The 24,779-nt window shown below is 40.4% G+C and overlaps 1 protein-coding gene across 3 annotated transcripts; it reads right to left on the bottom strand.

Moving 5' to 3' along the window:
• Nucleotides 1-1,674: 1,674 nt before the first annotated feature.
• On the bottom strand, nucleotides 1,675-23,880 carry BTBD3 (BTB domain containing 3). Of its 3 annotated transcripts, XM_075035472.1 has the most exons (6): nucleotides 23,810-23,849; nucleotides 21,990-22,076; nucleotides 11,433-11,697; nucleotides 10,766-10,856; nucleotides 10,144-10,262; nucleotides 1,675-6,045 (listed from the first exon to the last, which is right to left on the bottom strand). In XM_075035472.1, exons 3-6 carry the CDS (start codon nucleotides 11,573-11,575, stop codon nucleotides 5,013-5,015), a joined length of 1,386 nt encoding a protein of 461 aa, XP_074891573.1. In that variant the 5' UTR covers nucleotides 11,576-11,697; nucleotides 21,990-22,076; nucleotides 23,810-23,849; the 3' UTR covers nucleotides 1,675-5,012. The 3 variants fall into 3 exon arrangements, with proteins under 3 accessions (XP_074891573.1, XP_074891572.1, XP_074891571.1); XM_075035471.1 differs by lacking the exon at nucleotides 21,990-22,076 and having other exon boundaries at nucleotides 23,810-23,880; XM_075035470.1 differs by lacking the exons at nucleotides 21,990-22,076; nucleotides 23,810-23,849 and having other exon boundaries at nucleotides 11,433-15,511.
• Nucleotides 23,881-24,779: the final 899 nt, after the last annotated feature.

Genomic DNA, 24,779 nt, shown 5'->3' with positions numbered 1-24,779 from the left:
AGCATGGTAGAATAGGCTGGCTTAAAAGCTGCTGCTTTTCACAGCAGCCAAACACTGCTGATAGGCTGAAGTCCCCATCTCATGTCAGTGCCAGGACCTCAGCTTCCAGCAAGTGCTGAGCTTGGGAGGTCCAAAAAGACCCTCCTGTTTACAGCAGTCCCAGTTGGCTTCTTTAAGTACAGGCTCGTCCTGGGCTGTAGGATAAGTAGTCTTGCTTATCAGAGGCCAAGAAATCTTACGTTCCTATTCCTGAGAGCTGAGCACTTGGCAAAGAGCCCGTTTTAAATGGGACCTTGCCTTCATGAGGGGCAGTGGCTGTCAGCTCCTGAGGATTTTCCAGCTAGCTGGGAACAGAGAGTCCTCCACCAAGCATGATTTTACCTGTGAGACAAACAACTGAATTCCGCTCTTGGGGTCTTCTTCCTCTCAAATCCAGAAACATCCTATCACTTTTTTTCCTTCCACTTCAAACTCCTTTTTTTCTGGTGTGAATGCACACATGCTCTCTGCATCACTGAACACAGTGCAAGAGACTGACACATCTCTACCTCACATCGATTTCCAAAGCAAGTACCCTAGCACTTGTCAGATTTCAGCTGCAAATAGAGGAGAATGTCCCTTTAGATGAGATAGGCCATCCTTCTTACCTGTTTTATCAGAGAAACTGAGGCTGCTAGCAGCACTGATCTCCTCTACCATGTCTAGCTAGACTGCTGCTGCCGATGTGGTCCTTCCTTCCTGCACCACATCACACTGGTATCTACCACACATTTAAGAGCTGGTATCATTAGTATGGAAGGCATAGGACAGTTCTTGTTTGAAGCCAGCTCCAAACTAATGAGCAGCACTGGACACATTAAAGGATTTGGATCAAGAATGTAGCAGTATGGTACCAAGTATCACAGTAAGAATTCTAGAAAAACATCTTACCAAAAGTGACAAGTTTGATGCCTGTAAACATGCTTTAATCAGAATTTCAGATGAAGTCTGAAGGTACTGTTTTTACTGCGGAAGACTTCCTCAGTTAAGTTTCCATGTCTCTGTATCACACTGTGGAGTATTTCTTATCATTACTAGTAATATCTGAAAGGTCTTGGAGATGGACATCATGGAAGTGGGGCTTCAGCTGACCATAAAAGTATTTAAAATGAGGTTTCAAATCTCCTGGAAGAAAACTGTTAAGTAAGCAAATAGTCAGAATTCTGAATAATATTACGTAATTAACTTTTCATCAGAGAACAGCCTCTTGGCACTAACCATGTTCTTTCTTCTGATGTATCAGAGACTGAAAACCATGGCCTTTCCCGTGTCAACTGTCTTTTAGAATAAACACGAGACCCTCCCCCTTCATCTCCACATACTTAATAATATTAATAGAACATTAAAATATTAATGCTAGTAGACAAGGTCTTCCATAAAGCTCAAATTAATTCATTCACTCTAGCGCCTTAGCTTAATAGTCAACCTTTCTACAATGTAACTGATTAACATTTTCATTGTTCTTCCTTGTTTTTTTCCTTAGACTTCTACTTCTTTGAGGATCAAAAGATCTCTGAATACATAAGCTCAACAAATATCTGTGCACAAGTATACAACAATAGAAATCACTAAGATAACTAAGGAATGGCTTTCACAGCTCATGCTTCAAAGATACTACAGGAAACAACCATTTAAGAACCATTTTTATTTTTGTTTAACGTGATTATACACATTCATGAGTCCAACAAGATCTGCACTGTGACATTAAAGATACAGTACAATAACATTCAACATGAGGTACTTCATATTTATATATATCTGTCCTTTATAAATAATGCTGTAAGCCTGCTAAGGTCAAACACTGCTCCACCACAAATGGGTGCTGGGACCTGAAGTTAGCTGAGTTTATCACAACAAATAAAAAAAATAATCCCAAAACAGTTCAGTGCAATAACTATGTAGAAATTAAAATGTTTACTTAAATACTATTTTAGATATGCAGAAAGTATATTACACCATACTCTCTTATCACAGATTCTCCTCACCAGGAAAATCAAACATACAAGTAGCAAAGATGGCCAGGTACAGTTTAAGACAGAATCTACAAAAGCATCTCTATCGACATTATGCTTACATTCCAGGCTCATACAGCTGATGCTTGCAAAATGTCAATCAATGTATTCAAGCTTGGATGCTACTGCTAAACCAACCAAATCCACATTTAGACATGTATTTAAGTGCCCTGATGTCCTAAGGTGACTAATACTAGAGACCTTCTTATATACCAGTACTTGTTAGCATCAAGCAGTGCTCAGAATCAAGTTGTGCTGTAAGCATCAAAAGGTACTTTGGGGTGCTTATGTTTATTCATCCATACTGAAAAACTTTACATGCACCAGCTCCTAAAACCTGGAATGGACTCAGAGGAATTAAGCTAGAGACTGCTTTCATCCTACTTCATCAAAAATATTTCATAAAAGTAGCAAATAAAATAATAATTAAATAACAGCTCATTTTCTACATATTACAGTTGCACAGTATTCTGATCTCTTAACTTCTGTTCCAGCCAGTGAACGTAGTAGATACTTCACCTTTACTTGCAGATAAGTAAAAAAGAAAAAATAAATTAAAAGTGAGAACCCAAGTCTAGTTATACCAACGCAGTACTCTGATTTGTCCCACCAGCTGAGGCACCTGTTTTTTTTCCAAACAACTCAGAATGTAGCTTGCTACTGCAAGCAACTTGTCAATCTGATCATCACTCAGAGTAATTACATCTACATCAACCGCTTGCTGTAAGAAAACTTAATCAGCTGATTAGCATCTTTCTCTGCTTTCAAATGTATTTAAATAAATGGAACTGCTGCTCAGATGTTGTCTAAAAGTAGATGACCATTACCTCATCACAATCTTAAGACTCCTTTTTGCAGTCTTTTCAGCAACTCTTCCTCCAGTCCATACAATTCATACTCCCGTCTATTTTAGGCTGCAGATCTAAATATAATTAACTGGAGGTTTTAAAAATCTCTCTCTGGGAGTTTTCCATGGAGCATTCTGTTTAGATTTCACTAACAGTCTGGATTATGTACAGCTGCTACAAAAAAACAAAACATTTTTCTCTATATTTTGAGGGTATTTATAAGCAACATTCTTTCTGAAATGTAAACACACACGTATGTATGTACGTATAAAAAACATTAAACACTAAGATGGGTGAAAAGCACAGATGTTGCAGGGCAGTTTTTTACCTGGCTCTCCTTTTATTACCTAGAGAGTAGATCTGGGCTTTGGCCATAAAGTGTTTGACATCGACACTCCAGTCTTCCTTACTTCAGATGGTATTTTGGACACTGCAAAGATGTACTGGCACTTTACAATGGCCAGGGGCCAGGATTCCAACCGTCAAAAAACACTTAGAGTAACAGTACTAAACTGGTAAGAAATCATACGAGAAAAACATTTTTATTACAAAACTGTCAAGTGAATTTAGGATTACGCTACATTAACGTGTTGATATACCGTAACATTAATCTTCACTCTGTCTAAAGAATCATTTGGTCCTCTCATTTTGTTAGAACATACGCAACAAACAGAACCCACTTCAAAGGTGAAATGAGATGCTTTACAATAGGTAGTGTGCCTCTGAGAAGCAACTGTCCCAATGCAATGGTGAAGGATTTTCTTATGTTTAAACAGTACCTGTATTTCTTATTTATACTCGTTTCCTTCCCTGATAAATGGAGTCATGATTCCTAATACTTTTCCAAAAACAATACAGACATATAACAGGAAGTTTGGAAAAAAAAAAAATTCAGACAAGGAAAAGGTTCTGCACCACATAATCCTCTGATTCACGTGTAAACATAAGCAGTTGCCAGAGATCCAACATTAACACATTAGAGATTTCCTCCTCCTCACTGTTATCTGATAATATACACTAAGTGTAATATGACCACAGCTGGGAATCTTCTGTCTTTGTCTAAATTTTCACTGATAATGTATGGTAATAAACATAAGAAATCTCATATTACAGGAAAAAGTCCAAGTCAGGATTGGTACGTTCTTTTGTTCCTCTATAATCTGCCTCTACCATGTTTAGGAGGAAGAAAAAAACCCCACCCAAAACAAACAAAAAATTATCCTGCATCACATGACAGATATTAATTCCCATTTATTTAGCAAGAGTTCAAAGAAAAGCCATTTAAATAGCAAATCAACTTCAATGTAGCAAAAACTAGGTCATGGGAGTAGAATTTCAAGAACTGCATGTACAATCTGAACATGTGCAAGTACTTCCTTGCCTTCAAGGTGGGATTCCTAGAAAATGAACTCTGAGGGTAACTTGCCAAGCCCACATCCCCCCCCTCACTGTAAACATGTCCATGTACTGTGGACATGGTCAGCATGCTGTGTAGCTTTCTGAAAGCTGCTTGCTTCTCTCCATCTTCCTGTAGCCATCCTGAACAGTTGGCTGCAGGAGAATGTCACAGGATGAAGGTTTAAACCTCTGCTTTTTCTCATTACAACTGAAGCACTTCTTTTGGCTCCCATGATCAAAAGCAGCTCAGTTTATTGGAAGCTCTTAAGTCTGAAGAGCAGATACAAGAGAGCACTATAGAACAAGGCTCTTCATTTTCTACCCCTACCTCCCCAAAAAATTACAAGCAGAAAGCAGGAAATGGAGAAAGAGAAAATGGATCAATGAAGACAGTGTTTAGTGAGATACAAGCAGGGGGACATCCTCTGGTGATTCACAGGTGCATCAAAGAAAGGGTTAGCATCACCAGCAAACAGGCAACCCTCTTATAAAGCCTTTAAAACTTGCTTGTTCCTAAGAGCTTCCAGTTTAAATATTACACTTAAACTTTATGACCAATGATGCTACAAGTATAGCAAGGCAGTAACTTGACCACAGCATTTAGTTACATATTACCTGTACTGATCACCTATTTGCAGATAAAAAGCTAAGTGTCAGTAGGCCTGAACCAGACAGGTTCTTCATAGCAAAATGCTTCGTCTCCACACACTTTCATTCAAGCATAAAATATGAGTTCGGGAATTTGCCCTCCCTGTACCCCAGTGCCATTTGTACTGTCCGAAGAGCACTGAAACTGAACAGTCACCTTCCCACACTGAACTTCTGTCATTCCTTCTTGTCCGAAATAGCTGAGTTCATTACCATCCAGAATCACGCTAGCTGTGTAAAAGGTGTCAGGCTCAATCTGCACTGGATATTCAAACCACACAGGAAAAGTGTTACTAGAACCATCTGAAAAATATTTACTCAAGTTCTGACCTAGGATAACTCCTTGTCGTTTGAGTTCAATCTTGGCACTGTATTCTGCCGATCCACAGCTGGAGCCGTACAGCCCAAAGCCAGCAATAAACACTCTCTTATCAACAGCAAACTGGATGCTGTCACACCGGCCCCTGTAGCGCCACTGGTTGCTGCGGTAAGCACAGGACTGGAAACGGTGGCATCGCTGAGGAACAAGGCCTTTACGGGGCTTGCTTACAAACTGTAACTCTGGCTTTTTGGCAGCCGTATACCAGAGGAAGATATCATTGGTTTCGTTGAGAGTCAGAATCCCAGACTGAGCAGCGCCATTTGCGAAGTCATCGAGGGCCATGGTAGGGATGCGTATCAAGTACAGAGCCTTCCCGAGGACTTTGCGCTTGTTCTCTATGGTAGCCGTTAGCTCTTGTCGCTGACACTCCACTTCAGCCCAGTTCAGAGCTGCTTCGAAAACAACAATTTCTTTGGCATTCAGAGTCTCCCTTCGGAGAATGCTTTCAAGTGTCTGAAAATCAATGTCACAGAACCCCTCAGACTTCAAAGCTAGCTCAGCTTGGGCATCAATCACTTCCCAACAGCGCTGGGTCAAGTCAGGTTCCTCGAATAAGCAGCTCTGGGAAAGCAGCACACAGGCATTCTTTGCACTTAGACTTGTCTCTAGAAAGTTGACACAGGCGCGGGCAAGATGAGGGACGATATACTTCTTGGCAGCATAAAGAGTGGCCAGCACGGTGTCTGCAGCTAAATCAATTTCATCACAATATATGTATCTGAAATAAAACACATGCATGTAACACTGCAGCTTAATGCAAAAACATAATTTGTCAACAACATCTGAAAATTATAAACAAAGAATACTTAAATTGTTCCACATTAAAGCTAAGCAGTGCTTTTGGGGAACACTGATTAAATCCAGAAAGAAAGTACAAACCAAATCCATCGCTCATGTAAGACCATGGAAGAGAACAGGCTCAAATCTAAGGTGAATAAAACTTCACATTTGGGGCGCATGCTGTGTAGACAATGGTTATGTTTACAAACTATGGCCCCTCCAGCTCTGTGTTCCTTCCATACACACTTTGGCTAATGAAAGGCTATCTGCCTCAGGTAGTAGCTCCTCAAGGGCTACCTTACTTGGCTAACACAACAGTCTGGAACACATGTTACAAAGAGTACTTGGACTGGATGTCCCATGATGGTGAATGGTGATTTACTGAGGTGTATATATAAATACAGGAATGAAAACAAGTTTATTGGGAATAACTAGGGAGTGTAAGAATAGAAATGCTATCAAAGTATATCAGGTGCTATCCATGTTCATAACTACTGGGTTGGGTTTTTTAGTGGAGTGGCTTTTTTTGTGTATGTGATTTTTTGTTTTTGTTTCTTGTTTGTTTTGTTTTTTTAACAGGGTGATGAAGCATATAGGAAATGGCACAGAATTCTAATTTTCAGGTTTCTTAATGCTTACAACATCCTAGCTCCACTAGCACAGTGTTTTCTCTCAGTTTCATTGCATAAGGAGGAAAAAAAAAATTTACTGCTACGCTAGTGTGGTAGAAGAGATGAAGGTGAACTTCTATTTATGTGACTAAACTGCTGGGATTCATTGCTTAGAGAAATGAAGCATTGTACAGTTTGTTCATTTTAATATCTCATGCTTCAGGGCCCCATTTGCAGCTGGTGAGTGCAATGTGCTAAAACCATGCCAAATGCAATTTTACTCTTCACAGGGATAAGCAAGTCTTGATGGTTATGGTTGATAAAAGTGTCTTCCTCCAGTAAAGCTGAAGTAGTATGCGACCCTGTACTAATTAAAATTTTCTAGTTAGCAGGTTTCCCAACACAATGTATTTCTTGCAGAACAGATGTGCTTATAAAGTGGAATTTGTACCTACACTTATCTGGTTATAGTTGTAAATATCTTCATTTGTATTTTTGCAGGTATAAGGCACTATCCTCCAAGCCACACTTAGAAAACATGCAGAGCAGGTACTGCTCAAGCAATATAATAAAATCTAAGAGGTTACAGAGAAAAAGAATACTTACACAGACCCAAACCTTTTTTTTTTTTAAACCTTTATTACTTGGTTTCAGCTGGGCTATTTGTAACAACAAAGAGCACATCTATATATCACTGGTTACAGGCTTAGCTCCCTTACTGTCCAAAAAATTTTCAATGTATCAATTAATTAATTTTTATGATTCTCCTCATTGCTCTCCAACTCTTTTCTCCCTTCTATTACTTCTCTTTGCCTGCTAGTACAGCAGAGAATGATGACATCTGTTTCAAACTGAAATAGTACAAAAGCTGCTGGTTTAATATTCATGAAAGTGAAGAACTAATATCACTGATTTACAACAGACACAGCACAGATCAGCTGTCAGCAATATTCCACACTTCTAACTCTGCCAATGCACCTCGAGTCTGGTCTGCAATTACTGATATTCCAGTTTCACCCTGTTCTTAAACAGAGGATTCTGCTAGACCACAGGGTTTGACAGTTTAGTAACACATTCATCCTAGGATGAGACCATGGTTCTAACTTGAACAGTCAAGATTAAGGTAAAATATAATACATTAAAGACACCAATTCAGTGTGTCAGCTAGACTATGAATTTAACCCTATTTTTAAAACTGTAGAGAACAGCCAAAGCAATTCTACTGGGAGAATAATTAGTATCTACCAGTCGAGGTATTATTTCATATGTACATCTGGCAATACTTTGTTTGATGATTGTTGTCAGCATGCCTACTATCAGTAAAAGACAAAAAAAATTTATGCTATGAGAATTCACTGTCCAGAGGAGACAAAAATGAAAACAAAACAAAACAAAAACCACCCAACCCCCAAAACCCACAAAAATAAACTCAATGTATTTTCTGATGAAGATTATGATGCACCCCTCCTGCCTGTAGAAAGGAGCATATGAAGGAAATGGCTGCTTTGGGATAGGTAAAAAGTCTTTTCCTTCTGCAGCAACAGCATCACAAGCCTTCTGCCATCCACTGCTCACAGCAGTTGCAAGCAACACTCATGGAGATGATTTCCCAGGGGGACAGAAGTGAGGGGGACCGTGGCTCCCCCCAAGCTCCATGCAGTGGAGCACACGCACTGGATGCTGCGATGAGGGGAATGCTGCACTGCTGAGCAAGATCCCTTTCCCTTCCCTGCACCGTCACGGCTGCAAGACACCCCTGGCGTTCACAGACACAGGAGCACTCTGCAGGTTCAAGCATACTGCATCAGTGGAAGTTAGCAATGGCAAGGTTAGCTCAACACTCACACAGACCACAAACTTTTTGTGGTCTTTTGGTTTTTTAAATAAAAGCTGAGAAGGTGAAGAATTCTATGGTTCTGGCCATGCTCTCAAAGATAGTTTCTTAAATTGCCATGGGCTAAATAATATGCCAAGACCTAGATGTCGGTATTGATACTCTGTTTTCCAGGTTTGCTTTCTGAACACATTTCTTAATGATAAATTCAGAAAGTATTCAGTTTTTATATGGCAAATCATGTTTAGCCACAGTGAAATAGATTAGCTGTTCAAAAAGGAAGGGGGGCTAGGGAATCCAAGTATCTTGTATTTGTGCCTTGTAAGATTCTGCATGAAAGTAAAGCACAAGTCTGAGCTCTGCAGAAAACACCCGCAAAACCAGAAAGGCCCAAAGTGAGGATCCATAATGCACCTACCTACATAATGTCATATCTTAACTTTATATTCCAGGTCTACAGAACATCTGTGTAACTTCAGCTTTTCCTGGCAGTTATTGATATTTGTGCAGAACATTGCTGATGTTCATGATAACCTATAAAAACTCTATGCAACAAACTCTATATGCAACTTTGAATGTTCATGTACAGTGCCACTGAAATGTAAAAGAAAAAAGAGAAACCATTCTGTAACCACAAGCTAGTCAAAACAATCTATGAAATACAATAAATTGCTAGGTAGTGATTACACCATTACATGCAAGAAAATCTGCAGCACATTAAAAGGATCACTATCAGATACCAATGTATATTCTTTATCAGAAAGCAATGGCAGTTACTAAAGCTGAAGGGAAAAAAAATCTTCAAAGCCATAGCATTTCTGTGATGGGGCATTTCTCTTTAATAATCAGAGTTTATAGACACATTCAAGGACAATTCAGCAGGGAAGCTGCTTCATTACGCTCATTTAGGAAAAGACAGCATTTCTTATGCAGTTTGCAAGAAGAAAAATAATGATCATGCAAACTGACTGTTTTTCCCCTGTTAGAATAAAAAACCCTATTCAGGTAAACAGCCTTTTTATCACTTTCCAAATGCATCAATATGATAGATGAGGAGAAACTTACTTTTCAGAGGCTATATTCAGTAGCTTAGGGTCATTTTTTTAAGACAAGACCTGCATACAGCAAGTTTATAAAAGAGCTGGAACGACGTCAATATGCAAACCCAGCAATTCTGGGTTTTGGGTTTTTTTTTGTTGTGTGCGTTTTTAACTTTTCACTATGCTTGCAAAGTAGAATGGGGGGGGGGGTTGTTACAGCTGACAATTCTTTTTAGTAACTCCATTCCTTTGTGTAACATGTGTAATGACAAATCAGATCAATAGGCATTACAGTATACAATGTGCCCAAAGATCCCCTGTCAAAGTCACTATTTCTAACTGCCTATGTTAGTCTAATACACGCATGCCTGGAAGTAAAGGGGGAGAGCAAAATGAGGTAAAAGTTTAAAATACTTGAAGCACAGACAGAAGAATATTTAAGCAACTGCTTTCTTTCTGTTTATATGCAAGTCTACTACTTTAACTATGACAGTACCAGTGTATGTATACATCACAAAGGAAAACATATCCAGCAGATGAATGATGCTTACTTCAGCATTGCGAGAAAAGCAGCAGGCTCAACATCTGGTATACGGATTTCATCTTTGTCCTCAGCAAGCTCTCCGTAAAACATTGCATGGAATACAGAGCTCCCAACAGCCAGGACATACTGTTGAGAAAGGGAAATCTTATTTCATGCTTTAAACTGAAAGCACTGCCAACAAAAACAATGTGGGAGAGCCACTCTCAGCATACTGGGCTTCACTGACAGACTCTACAGACACACTTCAGTAAGAAATGAAGTCAAAGTTAAGAACAGAATCACACATTTTCCCTGTATTTTACTCTCATGGGCATATATGCATTAGCTACTGGAAAATGCACATATCCACTACAGAAGTTAACCACTTCTAGAAAATCTCAAGAGTAATATTAACAAGCAGCACAAAGCAGTATTCCTAACTTTACAATGACTGCCTTAGCACAAGTGTTCTCTTTAACTGGAAACACAAAGAAAAGCAAGGGACAGACTATTCCACTGCATGTAGCCTTTTAAAATACAGAATTACGCCTGTCCCAGAAGAGCCGAGCCTCCCACACTATGTCCCAGCGTAACCGTGGGAGCTCTCTCTGGCTAACCCCGCCTGAGCTGATAATGCAGCTGTTGCTTACTTTGTGTCCTGGCAGCCGCTGGGTCCCACCTGGTGGCCCGACCACAAAATGAACATCTGCCATCAAGTCATTGTTGAACATCACTGCATTTCTACAAACAGAGGTAGTCGTGTTAATTTATGGTGCCCAGTAATTCTGTGCTTGGCCCAGACCCAAGAAACGTAATTGCTTAACAACTTAAAGTTACGTGTTAGTAAAGAGAAGCAGGTCACACTTTGTTTTAAGCTACTTTATACATCACCACACAAATATACCAGATAAAAAAATAAGGGGGCAAATGTGTGTCTGTGTGCAATAAAAAAACAAAACAAAACAAAACCAAAAACTTATGAGAACTTTTCAAAAAGTGGAAATCAGAAGTCAAGAGTATGTATCACTGAAAATCTCCACTAAGGTCTAAAGCAAATCATTACGGGTATGCTGCTGCTTCCAGCAACATTTTTATTTACTCAAAACAAACAGCTGCACTGTCTGGAAAAGAGATATTTTCCACTAGCAAAATACTTGTTTCACACATACACAGAAAAAAGAAAAAAAAAAAAAAAAAAAAAAAGAGAACTGTGTTTTCTTCAGCAAATAAACTAATAAACAAACATATACATTACAAACATTTTGCTACTTTTCACCCCTCCATTCATACAGCAAAAATAAACCGCCCTGAACTTACCTCTCTCTGATGGTTGGATAAAGTCCTTGCCAATTAGGTGCAGGAATAGTGTTGTTGTTATTGAGATTTTGCTGGTGGTACTGCTGGACAGCAGTTGTATTAGTGTTGGCTGGTTTCTTTCGGGGAAAAATATCAGCAGCCATCTTCTTCTTCTTTTTGGTCTTCAAGGTAATGATTTCATAGCAAACTGGAGGCAATTTGCTGCTGCTACTGCTGCTGCTATTTCCCTTCTTAGAGCTCTTCTTGGACCTGTTCTTAACCGTCTCTGGAAGCATCAAGAAGAAGGTGAGACATTTCATGTTCTTTCCTTTCTCATCTACCATGAGTATACTTGTCTGTAAAGCTAGATAGCCTAACTAGCTAGAAACGTTAAGAAATGCACGTGGAAGCTGTTAAGCAGAGAGCAGCAGAGCTGAGAGTTTGCTTCTTTTCCAGCAAGACAAGGTGACCTTTCCAGTGCACCGAGTAAGAAACTGGCTTTAAGTTTGATCCAGTACTTGAATCGTTAAATACACCCCCATCATTCCTGCTAGTTTTACTTCTCTCCAGATTTCCTGATCAGGAATCGCCTGCAAGCGGAACACCCTGCGAAGAGGGTATGCGCGTGGCTGTAGCACCGGCTTTCTGAAGGGAGCTAGCAAGATGCACACCGTAGCCCTGCTAGGCTGCTCGGCAAGCTGAACTTGTGCGTTGAACGGATCGGAACAGAGTAGGTATTGCAGCCCTGCAGATGGAGTCAGCCAGCATTCGGAGCCAATAGCTGAAGTCACCGATAACGATTGGACCCAGCCGCACAGTGACACCTATTGTAACGTATGCCGCTCTGACATTAAAGCGACAGCAGTTGCGCTCTTCCTTTCATACGCAGTGCTAAGTAATAAAGTAATAAATAGCATGCACAGTTGCGTAAGTGCATGACTGGCCAGAAGCCTGTGTATTTTAGCTCTCCTTGATGCTGCTTGAATTTTCACAGGGGAAGCATTAAAAAGTTGAAATCAGGTAGAAAGACGTACTTGAGTCTAAGTATTCCTGTGGGAGCTATTTCCACATGCAGTCGATATTAGCATGACTTCATATGTCTCCAGTATTCCCACAAATCCCCACCATAACAGTTGTTCAGCAAAAGCACGCTATAGATATCAGAACCAAATTAAAGCAATCAACTAGCAGCAGCAAAGACAACGATGCAGTTAAACAATCCCTTTCAGCGCAGCTTCTACTCCAGTGTAACATGCATAGAGATGAGGTCACAGCTTTGGCTTTAACTCTTTATGTTTCTAGATAACATAATAGCCTTTAACAGGGGTCCCAAATCACTAAGCACTGCTAATTAAGCTAGTTTACACCAGACACGGCTGCACCACATCAGAAGAAAACTTCTAGATATGCAATTAGATTAAAGCAAACCAGAGTGAATATATTTAATCAATATTTTAAAGCACTAAATGAAAAAGTCTGCATGATTTAGAGACTCAGGCAGAAATCACTCCTCGAGATGAAAACACACTCCGATTTTATCCACAAATACTTTCTGAAATAAACAGAATATAAGCTATCCCTACCAAACCATTTAAATAAGGAAGAAGACTAATTTTCAGTCATTAGTTTACTTAGAACTTAAATTTAGATCAGATTTCCTTAATAGTAGGTCAAGTGTATAAAAAAAACAAACAAGTAAACATAGCCACTTCAAAAGCAGGGAAATAAAAAATACTAGGTATTAGGTGTCAATATTTCACACCTTAAGATATTGGGGGGGGATAATTAAAATAAGATTTCATAATTATTCTCAAGTTTTAAAGAAAAAAATCCCTTTTGCTTTCAAAGCAAATTTAGCCACTTTTAGCCTTAATTAGTTTTGCTGGACAAAAGTACAACAGCAAAATTAAAGTGATCAAAGGTTGCTAGAGAAATGGCTGACCTTGCTGAAATCCCTACAGAAATCTGCCACTGACTTAAACTGAAGCACAGAAGTGTTACTCAGGCTATTTATTGAAACACCATCACAACTGCTTGAATCACAGCTATAGTTTTGTAACACACAATCTCTGGATGTCTTTAAACCTGAAACTGTAAAACCTAAGTACAGGTATTTCAAAGATTATCAGGTCTCCTTGGGAGACATTCCATATTAAACACTAACTAGACACCCTGGCAGTTGGCCACTTAGAGACTTCACTGCAGTGGTTTGTGATGATACCATTTCCAGACACACATCTGTCCTCTCTGTTTGAAGTCACTGCTTATGGAAGGGGAAACAGAAGGTCCATGCCTCAGCTGCTACATTTCACAACCCAATGTCTTAGAGCAAAATCTCCTTCACTGGTAATTTAAAAGAAGATGGTGCCTTATGCCTGGTGTGGCTGAAAGGCAGAGATACATTCCTAAATACATTGAGAGGCAGGTTATGTAATTTCCAAAGAAATAATTTTTCTAGCAAGCTTTTCTTTCTCTCCCCCCCCGCCTTTTGTTTTTCCTTTTTTTATCTGCAATCGATTGATTTGGAAGGGAAACTAACCACCTAAGCCATATTAAACTGTAGAGAGGTAAAAAAAGGGGTAACAGAAAAGAAACTGATCCCACAGATGCGATGGTTATAACTGCTTACAGCTGAGAGTTTGTAACAAGGACACAGCAAGTATTCTCAGCACAAAATTTTAGTTTGTTGAGTTTGCCTAAGTTTTCTTCCCCTCCTTATGTAAATTTCCAGCCCTTCTAGTTACAAAAATAACCCTTTTGTCACTGCACAGGACAGACATTTCAAAAGAAAGAAGTTCTAAAAAATCCTTAAAGATAAGAAAAACCATGCATTCTGCAGAATATCTGGTTCTCAGCATTGCAGTTGGCAGAAGGCAAAAGATAGCAATCAAAGATGAGAGATTTGATTTTCATTCCATAAATCCGTTTTATAGACTACTGAAGTATAGAAAAGTCAAGGTCCTTTTTACAAACCATTTGACCAGTACAAATCCAAAGGTTATACACACACCTGATAAGGTCACTGGGAGGCTACAGAAGAGAAAGAAAATGAAGAAAATGGCAGATGGACTGGCTGGTCAACTCATTCTGGGAAAGATCATAAACGTGAAGCCGCAGGAGTCCACCATACCTCTGACTTCTGTAAAATACAACGCATGTGTAGCATGTTGTGCTTTCTTGGGAAAGGAAGGGAGGGAGAAGCTGCAGCTGAAACATGTTCCACCTGAATCCAGAAGTCAGACAGACCCCCCAGAAGACAAGTATTTTCATGACAGGATAAAAATCCACTCCAGTAAATAGAAAGCCTAACCTCCATCTTAGCCTGTTCTTAAGCCACCCACCAAAATCTGGTCTGCTATAACTGGAAAATAGTGTCAATTCCACAATAGACTACAGAAGTTCCTATGAGAATCTACAAACCTGTTACAGACTTTATACCACCTTCCACTGCACTTCATCAGCTTAGAAACTAAGTCTTCTAAACCAATCATTAGATGCATGTGAAATGGGGAAAAAACCACCAAAGAATGTTACCCGCTATTCTTTCCATTTTGGCAGCAACTTCCATTTATTTTCCTACAACATAGTTTTCTTCTTTTACTATACGTATACTGTTAATGAATTTACAAATCAATACGTTAGCAGTCAGTAAAAGCAACCTATGAACTACTTACTCCCTGTTAAAAGACTAGTCAAAACCCCAAGTCCAAATCAGTCTGTCTCTGGCAAGAGGATCAAGGAAATTGACCTCCTCTCACCCAAAGATCTATCAGTTTTTGAAAGCTTATTACAATGTCTTCCTAATCTTCTTCAGCAATTCTAATTTTTCTTCATTAACTATATATTAAGAGAACCAAACTTGATATATACAACTTAGAAAAAGGGAAATACAGTTCTTCAAAGGCACATTAATCTTTATTTTATAAGCAAAGAGGTCAAACCACAAATACTTTAAGTTAAAGGGTGTAGGAAATTCCACGCTTAAATCTTAACACTGGCCTAATGAAAATCCAAAATGCCAGAGGTGAAGAATTAAGCAAAGGACTATATTCTGAGGCTGAGATACCACGCATCAAGTTACATGCCCCTTTCAAATTATTAGAAGCAAGTTACAAGCCCATGGAAACCAGTTCCTGACTAAATATTGTGAACAACAGAAATGTCAATTTTGCTCTTCAAATCCAAATGTGTGCAATATACCTGCAATTGCAGTTTCATTTATTCCTTAAGACCATAATATACCTTCACACCATTGTGAGGGTTGGCACAGGAGTCATATTATAGCCCAGCTCTTGGTACAACTTTTAATAGTATGGTACTACTGTAATTATGCCTTTCTAAAGGTAACTTCCAATTGAGAAATCATTGAATTTCCAGGGTTGATGGGAGTACTCTTCCTCATATTACATCAGTCTCTCCTGCTGCAATAGCAAGTATACCCAAGTTTTTTGTTTTTTTTTTTTGTTTTTTTTTGTTTTTTTTTTTGCTCCTTCTTCTAAGTTTTGTTTTTCTATATCTCTCATTTACAGGTCCATTCTTCAGGTAGTACTGCAAACTGGACAATTCTATAAAAAACACACTTTCATCAAAATTCCCAATTGTCTGTTACAACCAGATCATGAATAAAGGAATGAATTCCAAGTAGGCAATGAGAAAATGCATATATTTCTTTTTTGTAAAGTTGCCAAGTCTCTCCCTTGGTAGTTATTATCCCTATGCATTATTAACATTCTTTGTTTAAATTCTGTATTTCCCCTTACAAGGAAACAAATTTCAGATGATACAGCTTGATTAACAAAAATAAACACACACCTGTAGTTTAACAAATCTACCTGTCCACTGCTAACTTTCATTGAATTTGACTTTAAGGACTCATTTAAAAATGGAATGTACAAATTAAAAAAACAAATAAACAACACCCCCCCTCAACAAACCCAACCCACACAGCTGAGGAGCCTAGTTCTGTCTACCTATCTATGAATTATGTAGTCACTTCGAAGAATCCTTCCTGATCACTATGCCAACCCTTTTGTTTGTAAAAATGCTCATTTGGAAAGGGGACTAACAGCTCTACTCTTGATTTCCTCAAGTAAAAAAATGGAATTAGAGTTGACAAAATCTTCCAACCTCCCCTCTCCTAAGTTTCTGATTGGCAGCACTGAAAGTAACCAGCATTGCATCCACTTCATTCTGTTGCATAGAAAAGCAGGCCCTGAACTCCTATTCAGTAAGGCCTTCTATGGAGAGGTTAGGGGAAAAAAAAGAAAAAAAAAAAAAAAAGACAACTAAAAGCAGGGAGAAAGATGGGCAAAATTGTAAAGACTCTCAGAGAAGCCAGAATATAGGGTAAAAAAAAATAGAGAGCATTTCTTTCCCAGAATAGCCAAGAGCTGGGAAAGAGTAGAATAGTATCAGAGTAGAACCGCATCTTGAACCAACACTAGAAGCTTTAAATCAAAGTCCAAAATAGCTAAATTGTATTTTGCTATAGGTCCTATACTACACTAGCAACATATCTGCTGGCAAATATTCTTCTTAACTGCTTAGTGTTTAAGGCATGAGGATTTAAACGCTTTGCGTAATATTATCCACTAAGATAGTTTTTACATTTTTTTCCTAAAAGGCCTTAATGCTTTGAAGAAAACAAAAGCAGAAAGCCCTGAGCAGCTCAGTCAACAGGTAAATACAAACTTATATAAAATAGAAGCTTAAAGAATGAGTATTCAGATGTCTTCTACTCTTTCATTCTTGTATTATTTGCTACCATACAGGCTATGTTGCTGCATGGCGGTTCTTTTTGGTCTCCCTACCAAAGCAGCCTTAATCTTTTTAATATGTCCTTTTTGTATCTGCAATCATTTTCATTTTGGTTTTTTTTACAGCAATTCCCTTTTTGAGACAAAGCAATCAAAATAAAAAAATATATTCAAGAGTAACATTTAGCCCTATGTTTACTTGCGAATAAACAACCACTTTCCTTCTGTGTGGATTTCAATTGGCTCTCCATGAACCTGTTCCTACACAAAGTGCAACACCTCCCGCTGTCATTTTTTTCCCCTTACTTTCTTGCTTAGCTGCTTAAAGTTTGCAATTTAACCCCAGTTTGGGGCAATTTAGGCCCCAAACACAATGTAACACAAAAAACTTCTCTACATTGTTGGGTTTTGTTTTTAAAGTTAAAGGTTTTGTTCCCAGCTGGGTCAAGATAAATATACCTAGTGTATTAAAGTGAGCAAGAAAAAAAAAGTTTAAAATTCTCCTCTTTTTTCATTAAGATTTCAATACCATGCTTGCTGCACGAATGACAGTCCATATAAACCATAACCACATAAAGAAAGGCTTATGTTTAAACAACCTACATTGATCCCATTACAGTGAATTATCACACAAACATTCTCTTCCATGCATATGGAAAGTAGTAATGTGAAATGCTTCATTACAACACAAAATATATGATTTTACCAGGCTGCTGAGATATATTCCCCAATACCATAGTTTGGGAACTGCAGGTAGAAAATATCCCAGAGCACAATTTGCAATTTATTCTATATACATGAATTTGCTTCTTGATAGTTCAAAGTGAAAACAAGAATTATAAATGAACTCTGAGGTGAGAAAACCTGCAACTACAAAATGAGAATTCAATTCAATGTTACAGGAGATAAACTGTTTTTCTACTAATTTAAAAGTGTCAAATTATGCATTTCTTCCCCATCACTACTACTCTAGCTTGTCCATTTCATTTCATGTTGAGTTTTGCTCTTGACAATCTGTGGGGTCAAAAAATAAGTTCTTTCTTAGTGGCTACCATTTTTTTAAATTTATTTCTAAACATGATATTGCAAACCTGAAAGCATTCAACCTTTTTTAAGACAGAGGTCAACTTTAATTCTACTCTGTCTCTTACCAAAACTGACTTACAAAGGAAAGATCAGATATCTCAGGAAATTGGTAATGAGATACAGTGGTTTTCCTCTCTAGGTCACTAATTCTAAATTGACCGAGGTCAACGGTAATCAAAAGTCATTAGCATTTAATGATTGTTCAGCGCCCTGTGAGAAAGAAGCTAGTGATCTTTGTGCACTTCAGAAAAACCACCACTACAATTAGTACTCACATGCTGTCTATTTCAAGGGAGAGATTGGGATCAGATGACTACAGACAGAGCTTCCTATCTCACAGACAGATCTTGCCGATGTAGACAAACCTTTATACTAATTTTAACTTGGCTTAGAAACTATTCTTTTTAAACTGAACAGTTAAATCAATATAGGCTCTATAAAGGGCAGGTTGTAAGGCGACCAGTCCTGCTCCTTTACATCAGCGGTTCCCAAATATCTTTGTCCTCCTACATAGAGTAAGTCTGCAAAATGCAAATGCTACCACAGATAAAGACACTTTCTCAGCGAGTCCTTGCTTGTAAGAACCGATGGTACTAGAAGAGTAACTAACTACCCTGTGAGCATCCACAGGGGGACTGGATTACAGTTGCTTATGTTGACATATAATTCAAGGACTACGTTTTTCACATACAGATAACCTACCTTCACCACGTCAAACCATAGCATTGGAAGTACTCCATGGGACAAAAGAGGGGGAGAGGATATTGCTACCACCCATGCCATACCTGTTCTGTGGCCTGCAAATTTCAGTCTCCTAGAACTGCCATGCTACCAGCACCTTCCAACAAGGTTAAGAAAAACAGAGGGGACTTTTGGAAAGCTTGGTTAGGTGGTGTAATGTAAATGTCATTAAGGTCTGTCATGGGAAAACTACATCATGCTAATCCATAGTTTAGGGAACATGTAGCTTAAAAACCCAAAGCAGATCAGCAACTCAGCACTCTTGTGTTTACAGCAGAACAACATATCTGGACCCATTCAGTATTTTAAATGGGGGAAAAACTGGTACAGCTTCTTGTTCCCACTGCATTTTAAATGACAAAAGAGGAAGATTACGCCAGTTAGTGAAAGAGGAACAGGTCAGTCCCTTGGCAAACCAAGCATTTGGTAAGAAATGTGTTCTGAAACACGGTTGCTCTTGCTTCTCAAAAGTGAGAATCAAAACCCATGAGTAACAACTCTTGCAATACTTTTACAATTGTTTAATAACCCCAGTTTTTAGATATGAGAGACTAATTGCTGCTAACCTGAGCTGCATCCAAATAATGCAAGGAATGGAACCAAATGTTACACCCATTAAACTGCACTGTACTGAATTAATCTTCCTTTGCCACACATTAGAAGCTGTGGATCCTGTAACTCGCTCTAACTTTGTTTCCAGACTCGCAGCACACGCAACCTCTGAATGGCCATTCCACAGGGGGATAAAGATATTGCCAATTTTTTATCTTATCAACTGTTTTAGAAAATCAGATTTACCTTCCTTTGCTGCAAACATTTCAGTCACACTTGCCTGTTAGATCAGTTATGCTTTAGTATTTTGATCAGTTTCTCCTCCTCTTTACAAGTGAATTGCAGCTACTTCGCAGTAATAAATTTTCAAGATGAACATACATACTCCTCAAATTCTGGTTTCAGAATATATTTTTAAGCATTAAGACGTATTTGTCTAGCAATGTTAAGATATCCTAAATGTCTGTTCTCCTCCACAATAACTGTTTCAGAGACCCAAGGACACATCAGAACTTGAGAAGAAGAAAAAAAGAAAAAAATTAAGGAAGGTGCAAGTAATCAAACATAAGCGCATAATTAAGGGACTGTGCAAGGTAAACATACATACACATTAGTTTTATGTATTATAAAGTTTCATAGTATGAAAACCTTTACTTTTTCTTGGTATACACGGAGTAGTATCACCTCGGTCTGACAGGAGAGTATTACTGAAGACAAAAAATCAAATAGCGCTAGTAAGTCAAATGCACCTAGGTGCGCTTTCAGTGCATTATATTACCCTAATATCACACAGCATTCTTTTGAGCTATGTTTCTCGATAGAAATTAAGGAAGCTGCCTAATAGGGCAGAGATTTCTTTCACCTCCAAGTTGAACTGTATGCTGAGGACTCCAAAGGAAGGCAAAATAACTGCAACAAAGGGACAGTGTAAGCCACCGTGTACATTTCTGTTGTAAATAATACACAGCTAGCTTTAGCTCCTCCCCAGTGTTAAGAGTATGGCTTGCACTTTGCTCCCCTGCTAAGTGTGCAAGGTGACATGCTGTTAAGTAGCATGTGGCATATTATGACTTAGATTTTAAAGGGGTTTTCTGCTGTCAACTATTGCAAGCCTACGTATAAAATCTCACACCTATCAGGCACAAGCAAACATGCTACCTGAGGAGTTGCTTTCTTTTCATACTTGCAGAAAACCCTTGCAACCAAGCATGCTTTCAGCAAACAGGGAGGCAGCAAAGATGTAATTCCAGAGAATGTAGGTTTTTAAGAAAATGATTCCTTTAAATTGCTTTGGATGTGAAGAGGTGAAACTGCAGCTAGGGTGAATACAGAGTGTAACCTGGTACATACATATCCTGTCACAGGAGGATGTTATCAACAAGTCCTTCAGTCCTGTACTGAAATGGTACATGATCCCCTGGTGAAATATTTATTCAGGATATCAGGTAATCTCATGATACAGGTAACGGGGCTGGACAAGGTGATGTCTCAAGGTGCCTTCCAAATTTGTTTTCTGTGATTCTATACCCTACTTACCCAGGACAGCCAGCAGACATTCACAGATCACCAACCAGTTCACCAGTGTTTTAAAATGCAAACACTTTCCAGACATTGGACTCCCTTGGTTTTATTTTACTCTGACTTGCTGAGTTATCAAACTCAGATACGGCAGCAGGATCAGAAAACAGACAAGTCAAGTCCGGAAAATGGGAAGTTTGCAAATTCAAATGAAGTGACCTTTTACTTAAGTGTCGTCCACCCCCGCCAGTTTTCTGACATATATACATATAAAGTGGTTTTGTAATTAAGGCATGGGATTGGAATTCAACTTCATGGCAGAAAACAGAACTGAAGACAACTTCCACCACAGAAAGCTTTTAATCTTTTCCTTCCAAGATTCCCATCTCTTATTTCCTTGTTTTGCCTTACCTATCAGCTCTTTGAGATAGAAAGTGTTGCTTATCACTCATTTGTATAGTGCCTCACAAAACAGGGCTTGGCTTCCGTGTCAGCTCAGTTATCTGAACATTTGCTCATGTAAAACAAAACAATAGCCAGCAAGGTTTGAGGAGTTAGTAGAGAGAGTGTCACAGGAGAACTATCTTGAATTATCAGAGAAAGCTAATGCTGGGCATGGACAATATTCTGTTGCAAAACTAGTGTCATTTGTGCAAGTTCACACAACAGGTGAAGACCTAAATTTCTTCTGACAACACAATGCACAGCTTATCAATCATCAGACCTCTGTTTTAACTGAGCCTACCCTAACACTGATGCTTTCATCATAGACATAACAACTCTTTGGTAACTTTAGAAATAAATATTTGCTCACAAGCTTTAACAAGCAAGTGTCCAAATAATAACTTTAGAAATAAATATTTGCTCACAAGCTTTAACAAGCAAGTGTCCAAATAATAATAATAATCCAAATAATGAAACTTACATCTTTTTTTTCAACCTTAAAGGACAAGCTAAAGGAATTCCACATTGCTTTTGAAAGGCGTTTCCTCCAGGGCAGAGCTGAGGATCACTGGAGGGGAAACACAAGGAAACTTATTGTGCAGTTAGCTGCAGTGTACTTACGTGGGGCATTTAAAAAAAGTACTGCACTCTAAATTCAACTTCGGCAATCCTGCAGAACTTATTTCAAATGAGTAAGGACCTAAGAGATTTGATTTGCAAAGTTAAATTACCCAGAAAACCCAAGATACTATGCATTGTGACATACTGCACATACTTTCTGTAGGAAATGGTGAGACGAGTTCTTTCCCACCAAAATAAAAGCTATTTTGAGCCTGACTCTAGCATAAAAGTTAAAGTAGCATCAAATATAGTACTGTATGCCTATAACCCAACATCACCTGTCTCTACAAAAAAACAATCAATCAAAAAGCTCAGGACGCATATTGAAGTTTGACATACAGATCACATGCTGAAAACAAAGTATGGTGACAACTAACAATGGTGCAGAAAACCTGCACCAGCACTCTTCAGATGAGACATAGTCTGTTGTTTTAATTAGGTATGTTAGTAATCATCATTTTAGAAACACTTAAATATCATAACTTCAAACTTTTTGTCACTTTCAAGCAAGCAACCCACTACTCCCTCCTATTTTAAAATGCATCACCAGACAGGAAACAGTATAGGCAAATGAATTTATAAACCTGAAGGTTACCACAGGTGGACTTTCACAAAACAAACAGGAAAATAGTAAATTGTAAAGGTGCGGGCCCTTAACTGGAACTAGTCAGTCTTCAGACATAGGTACATAAGGAAATTCAGCCAACAACGTGGTGAAGAGGAGGTGGTATTTATGTCAAACCAGGTGCAAATTATTAATTGTTCCTCTAAGAAGTTTATTGAATTGATACTTAAAATACTTCTTCTTTAAAAGAAGCATTACTTTAAGCAGAAAAAAAAATACCCCAAACCCCAACTTTTAGGTTTACATAACTCTGAATTTTTTCCAAGTGGAAGTGCTAGCCTACACACACCCACCCGCGGAAAAGCCCACTGCCCAGCCGGGTCAGGCACGTTGGAACAGCCGGGTCCCAAGTTCGGTGCTCCTAGCACTTCATCTTTGATCCCAAACCACCCGACCCTTACAGCGGTTTATCACCGTCGGTTCACTCCCAGTACCGCGAAGAAGCCAACCCGCTTCTGTACAAAAGGCAGCTGCATGCTCGGGGCGGGGGGAGGAAAAGTAAGAATGAAACCTCTCGAAGCGGCTGAAGACACAAATAACGACTCTGATCAAGCAAAGACCGTTTTCCAAGGGGCTCTTTGTGCCGGGCGAGCCGACCGCTTCAGCGCCGGGCCGGGCGCTGGGGGATCCGCTCCCCACCAAACTCCCCCGCCTCTCACTTCCCAAGTTTCGCGGCGGGCGCGGGTAGCTCCCGCCGGTGCCGGCGCTCAGGTGCGGCCGCTCCGCCCCGTCCCTCACGGAAGCGTCCCCGCAGAGCGGCTGGGGACCAACGGCCGCCTGCCTGCCTGCCCGCCCCGGACCCGGATCCCCCGCCGCCACCACAGCCCAGCCCGCCCGCCCCCCGCCGGGAACGGGCGCCGCCGCCCCGACGCGCCCCTTACACCCGGCGCCGCGGCAAGCGGCAGCTCCCTCGCCCACCCCAGAACGCCCCCGGCCCCGCAAGACGCGGGACCCAGCGGGGCCGCACCGCTCCCCTCCCCGCCGCTGCCCCTCCCCGCCCGGTAACGGCCGTAACGGCCGCCTCACGCACCGCCCGTCCTCCCCCCCGCACTGACCTGAGGGCGCCCGCGCTCCCGGGGCGGCGGGGCCCCTCGCAACGGCACGCGCAGCCCCGCCTCGAGGACGCGCCCGCCCGCCCCGCGCGCACGCGCACGGCACCCCGCCCGCCCTCTCTCCCCGCGGGCGCGAGCGCGCAGCCCGCGCGGGCGGGGCGGGGCGTGGCGGCGGGGACGCGCGTGGGCTCAGCCCTCAGCGCCGCGGCCTCCGCACGGGGCCCGCAGCTGGGGGGCGGGGCGCGGCTCCGGCGAGGCCGCCCCTGCGGTGGCGGGCGGGGGCTCCTCCCCAGCGGTGGATTCACGCCTCCCGTGGGGCCATCGCGTGTGGGGGCGCTGGCAGCGGAACCCGCCAGCCGCGTTTCTCCAGTCCGGCGGGGTTTTTTTGTTTGTTTTTCCCCTCAAAAACAAGGCCCCGCCCTATGAGAGGGCACCACCGGCCCTCGCCCCACCAGAGGCCAGTCAGAGCCTGGCCCCGCAGCCTGCCGGGGCGCTGGGGCTACAGGGGCCGCCTAGGGCCTGCAGGGTCCCAGCAGCAGCGAAGACCTCAGGTTTCGCCACCAAAAATGGGGCTTTGGCACCAAAAAAATAGTTTAGAAAAGGTGGGAGATAAACTAACCGCCTTTTCTTAAAATTAAAAATCCCACTAGTGCCTGAAATAGAAACATGTTCTTGGCTTATCGCATCCAACCTGTTTGAGGATTCACCCTCTAAAAACGTGATTATTTTTTGTGTGTGCTGGTATCTGTGAGGAGAAGAGTTCACCGTTCCCTTTAGAGAACAGCTTTTTTTGATTTGCAAAGTTATAAGGACCAAATATTTTTTTCCATATAAAACATTGCATTTGTTCATCCACTCTTACTGCCCCCTCCTCTAAGCAAGAAAAAAAATAAAAACAAACCCTACAGCAGAAACTCGTCTGACCGCAGCATCCACGTTTCATCCCGGTCCCAGCAACAGGCAGCCTGAGAAT

The sequence above is a fragment of the Buteo buteo genome, chromosome 9, assembly GCF_964188355.1.
Source record: "Buteo buteo chromosome 9, bButBut1.hap1.1, whole genome shotgun sequence".
NCBI classification, from domain to species: Eukaryota; Metazoa; Chordata; class Aves; order Accipitriformes; family Accipitridae; genus Buteo; species Buteo buteo.
This window is presented reverse-complemented; position numbering and strand designations above follow the sequence as displayed.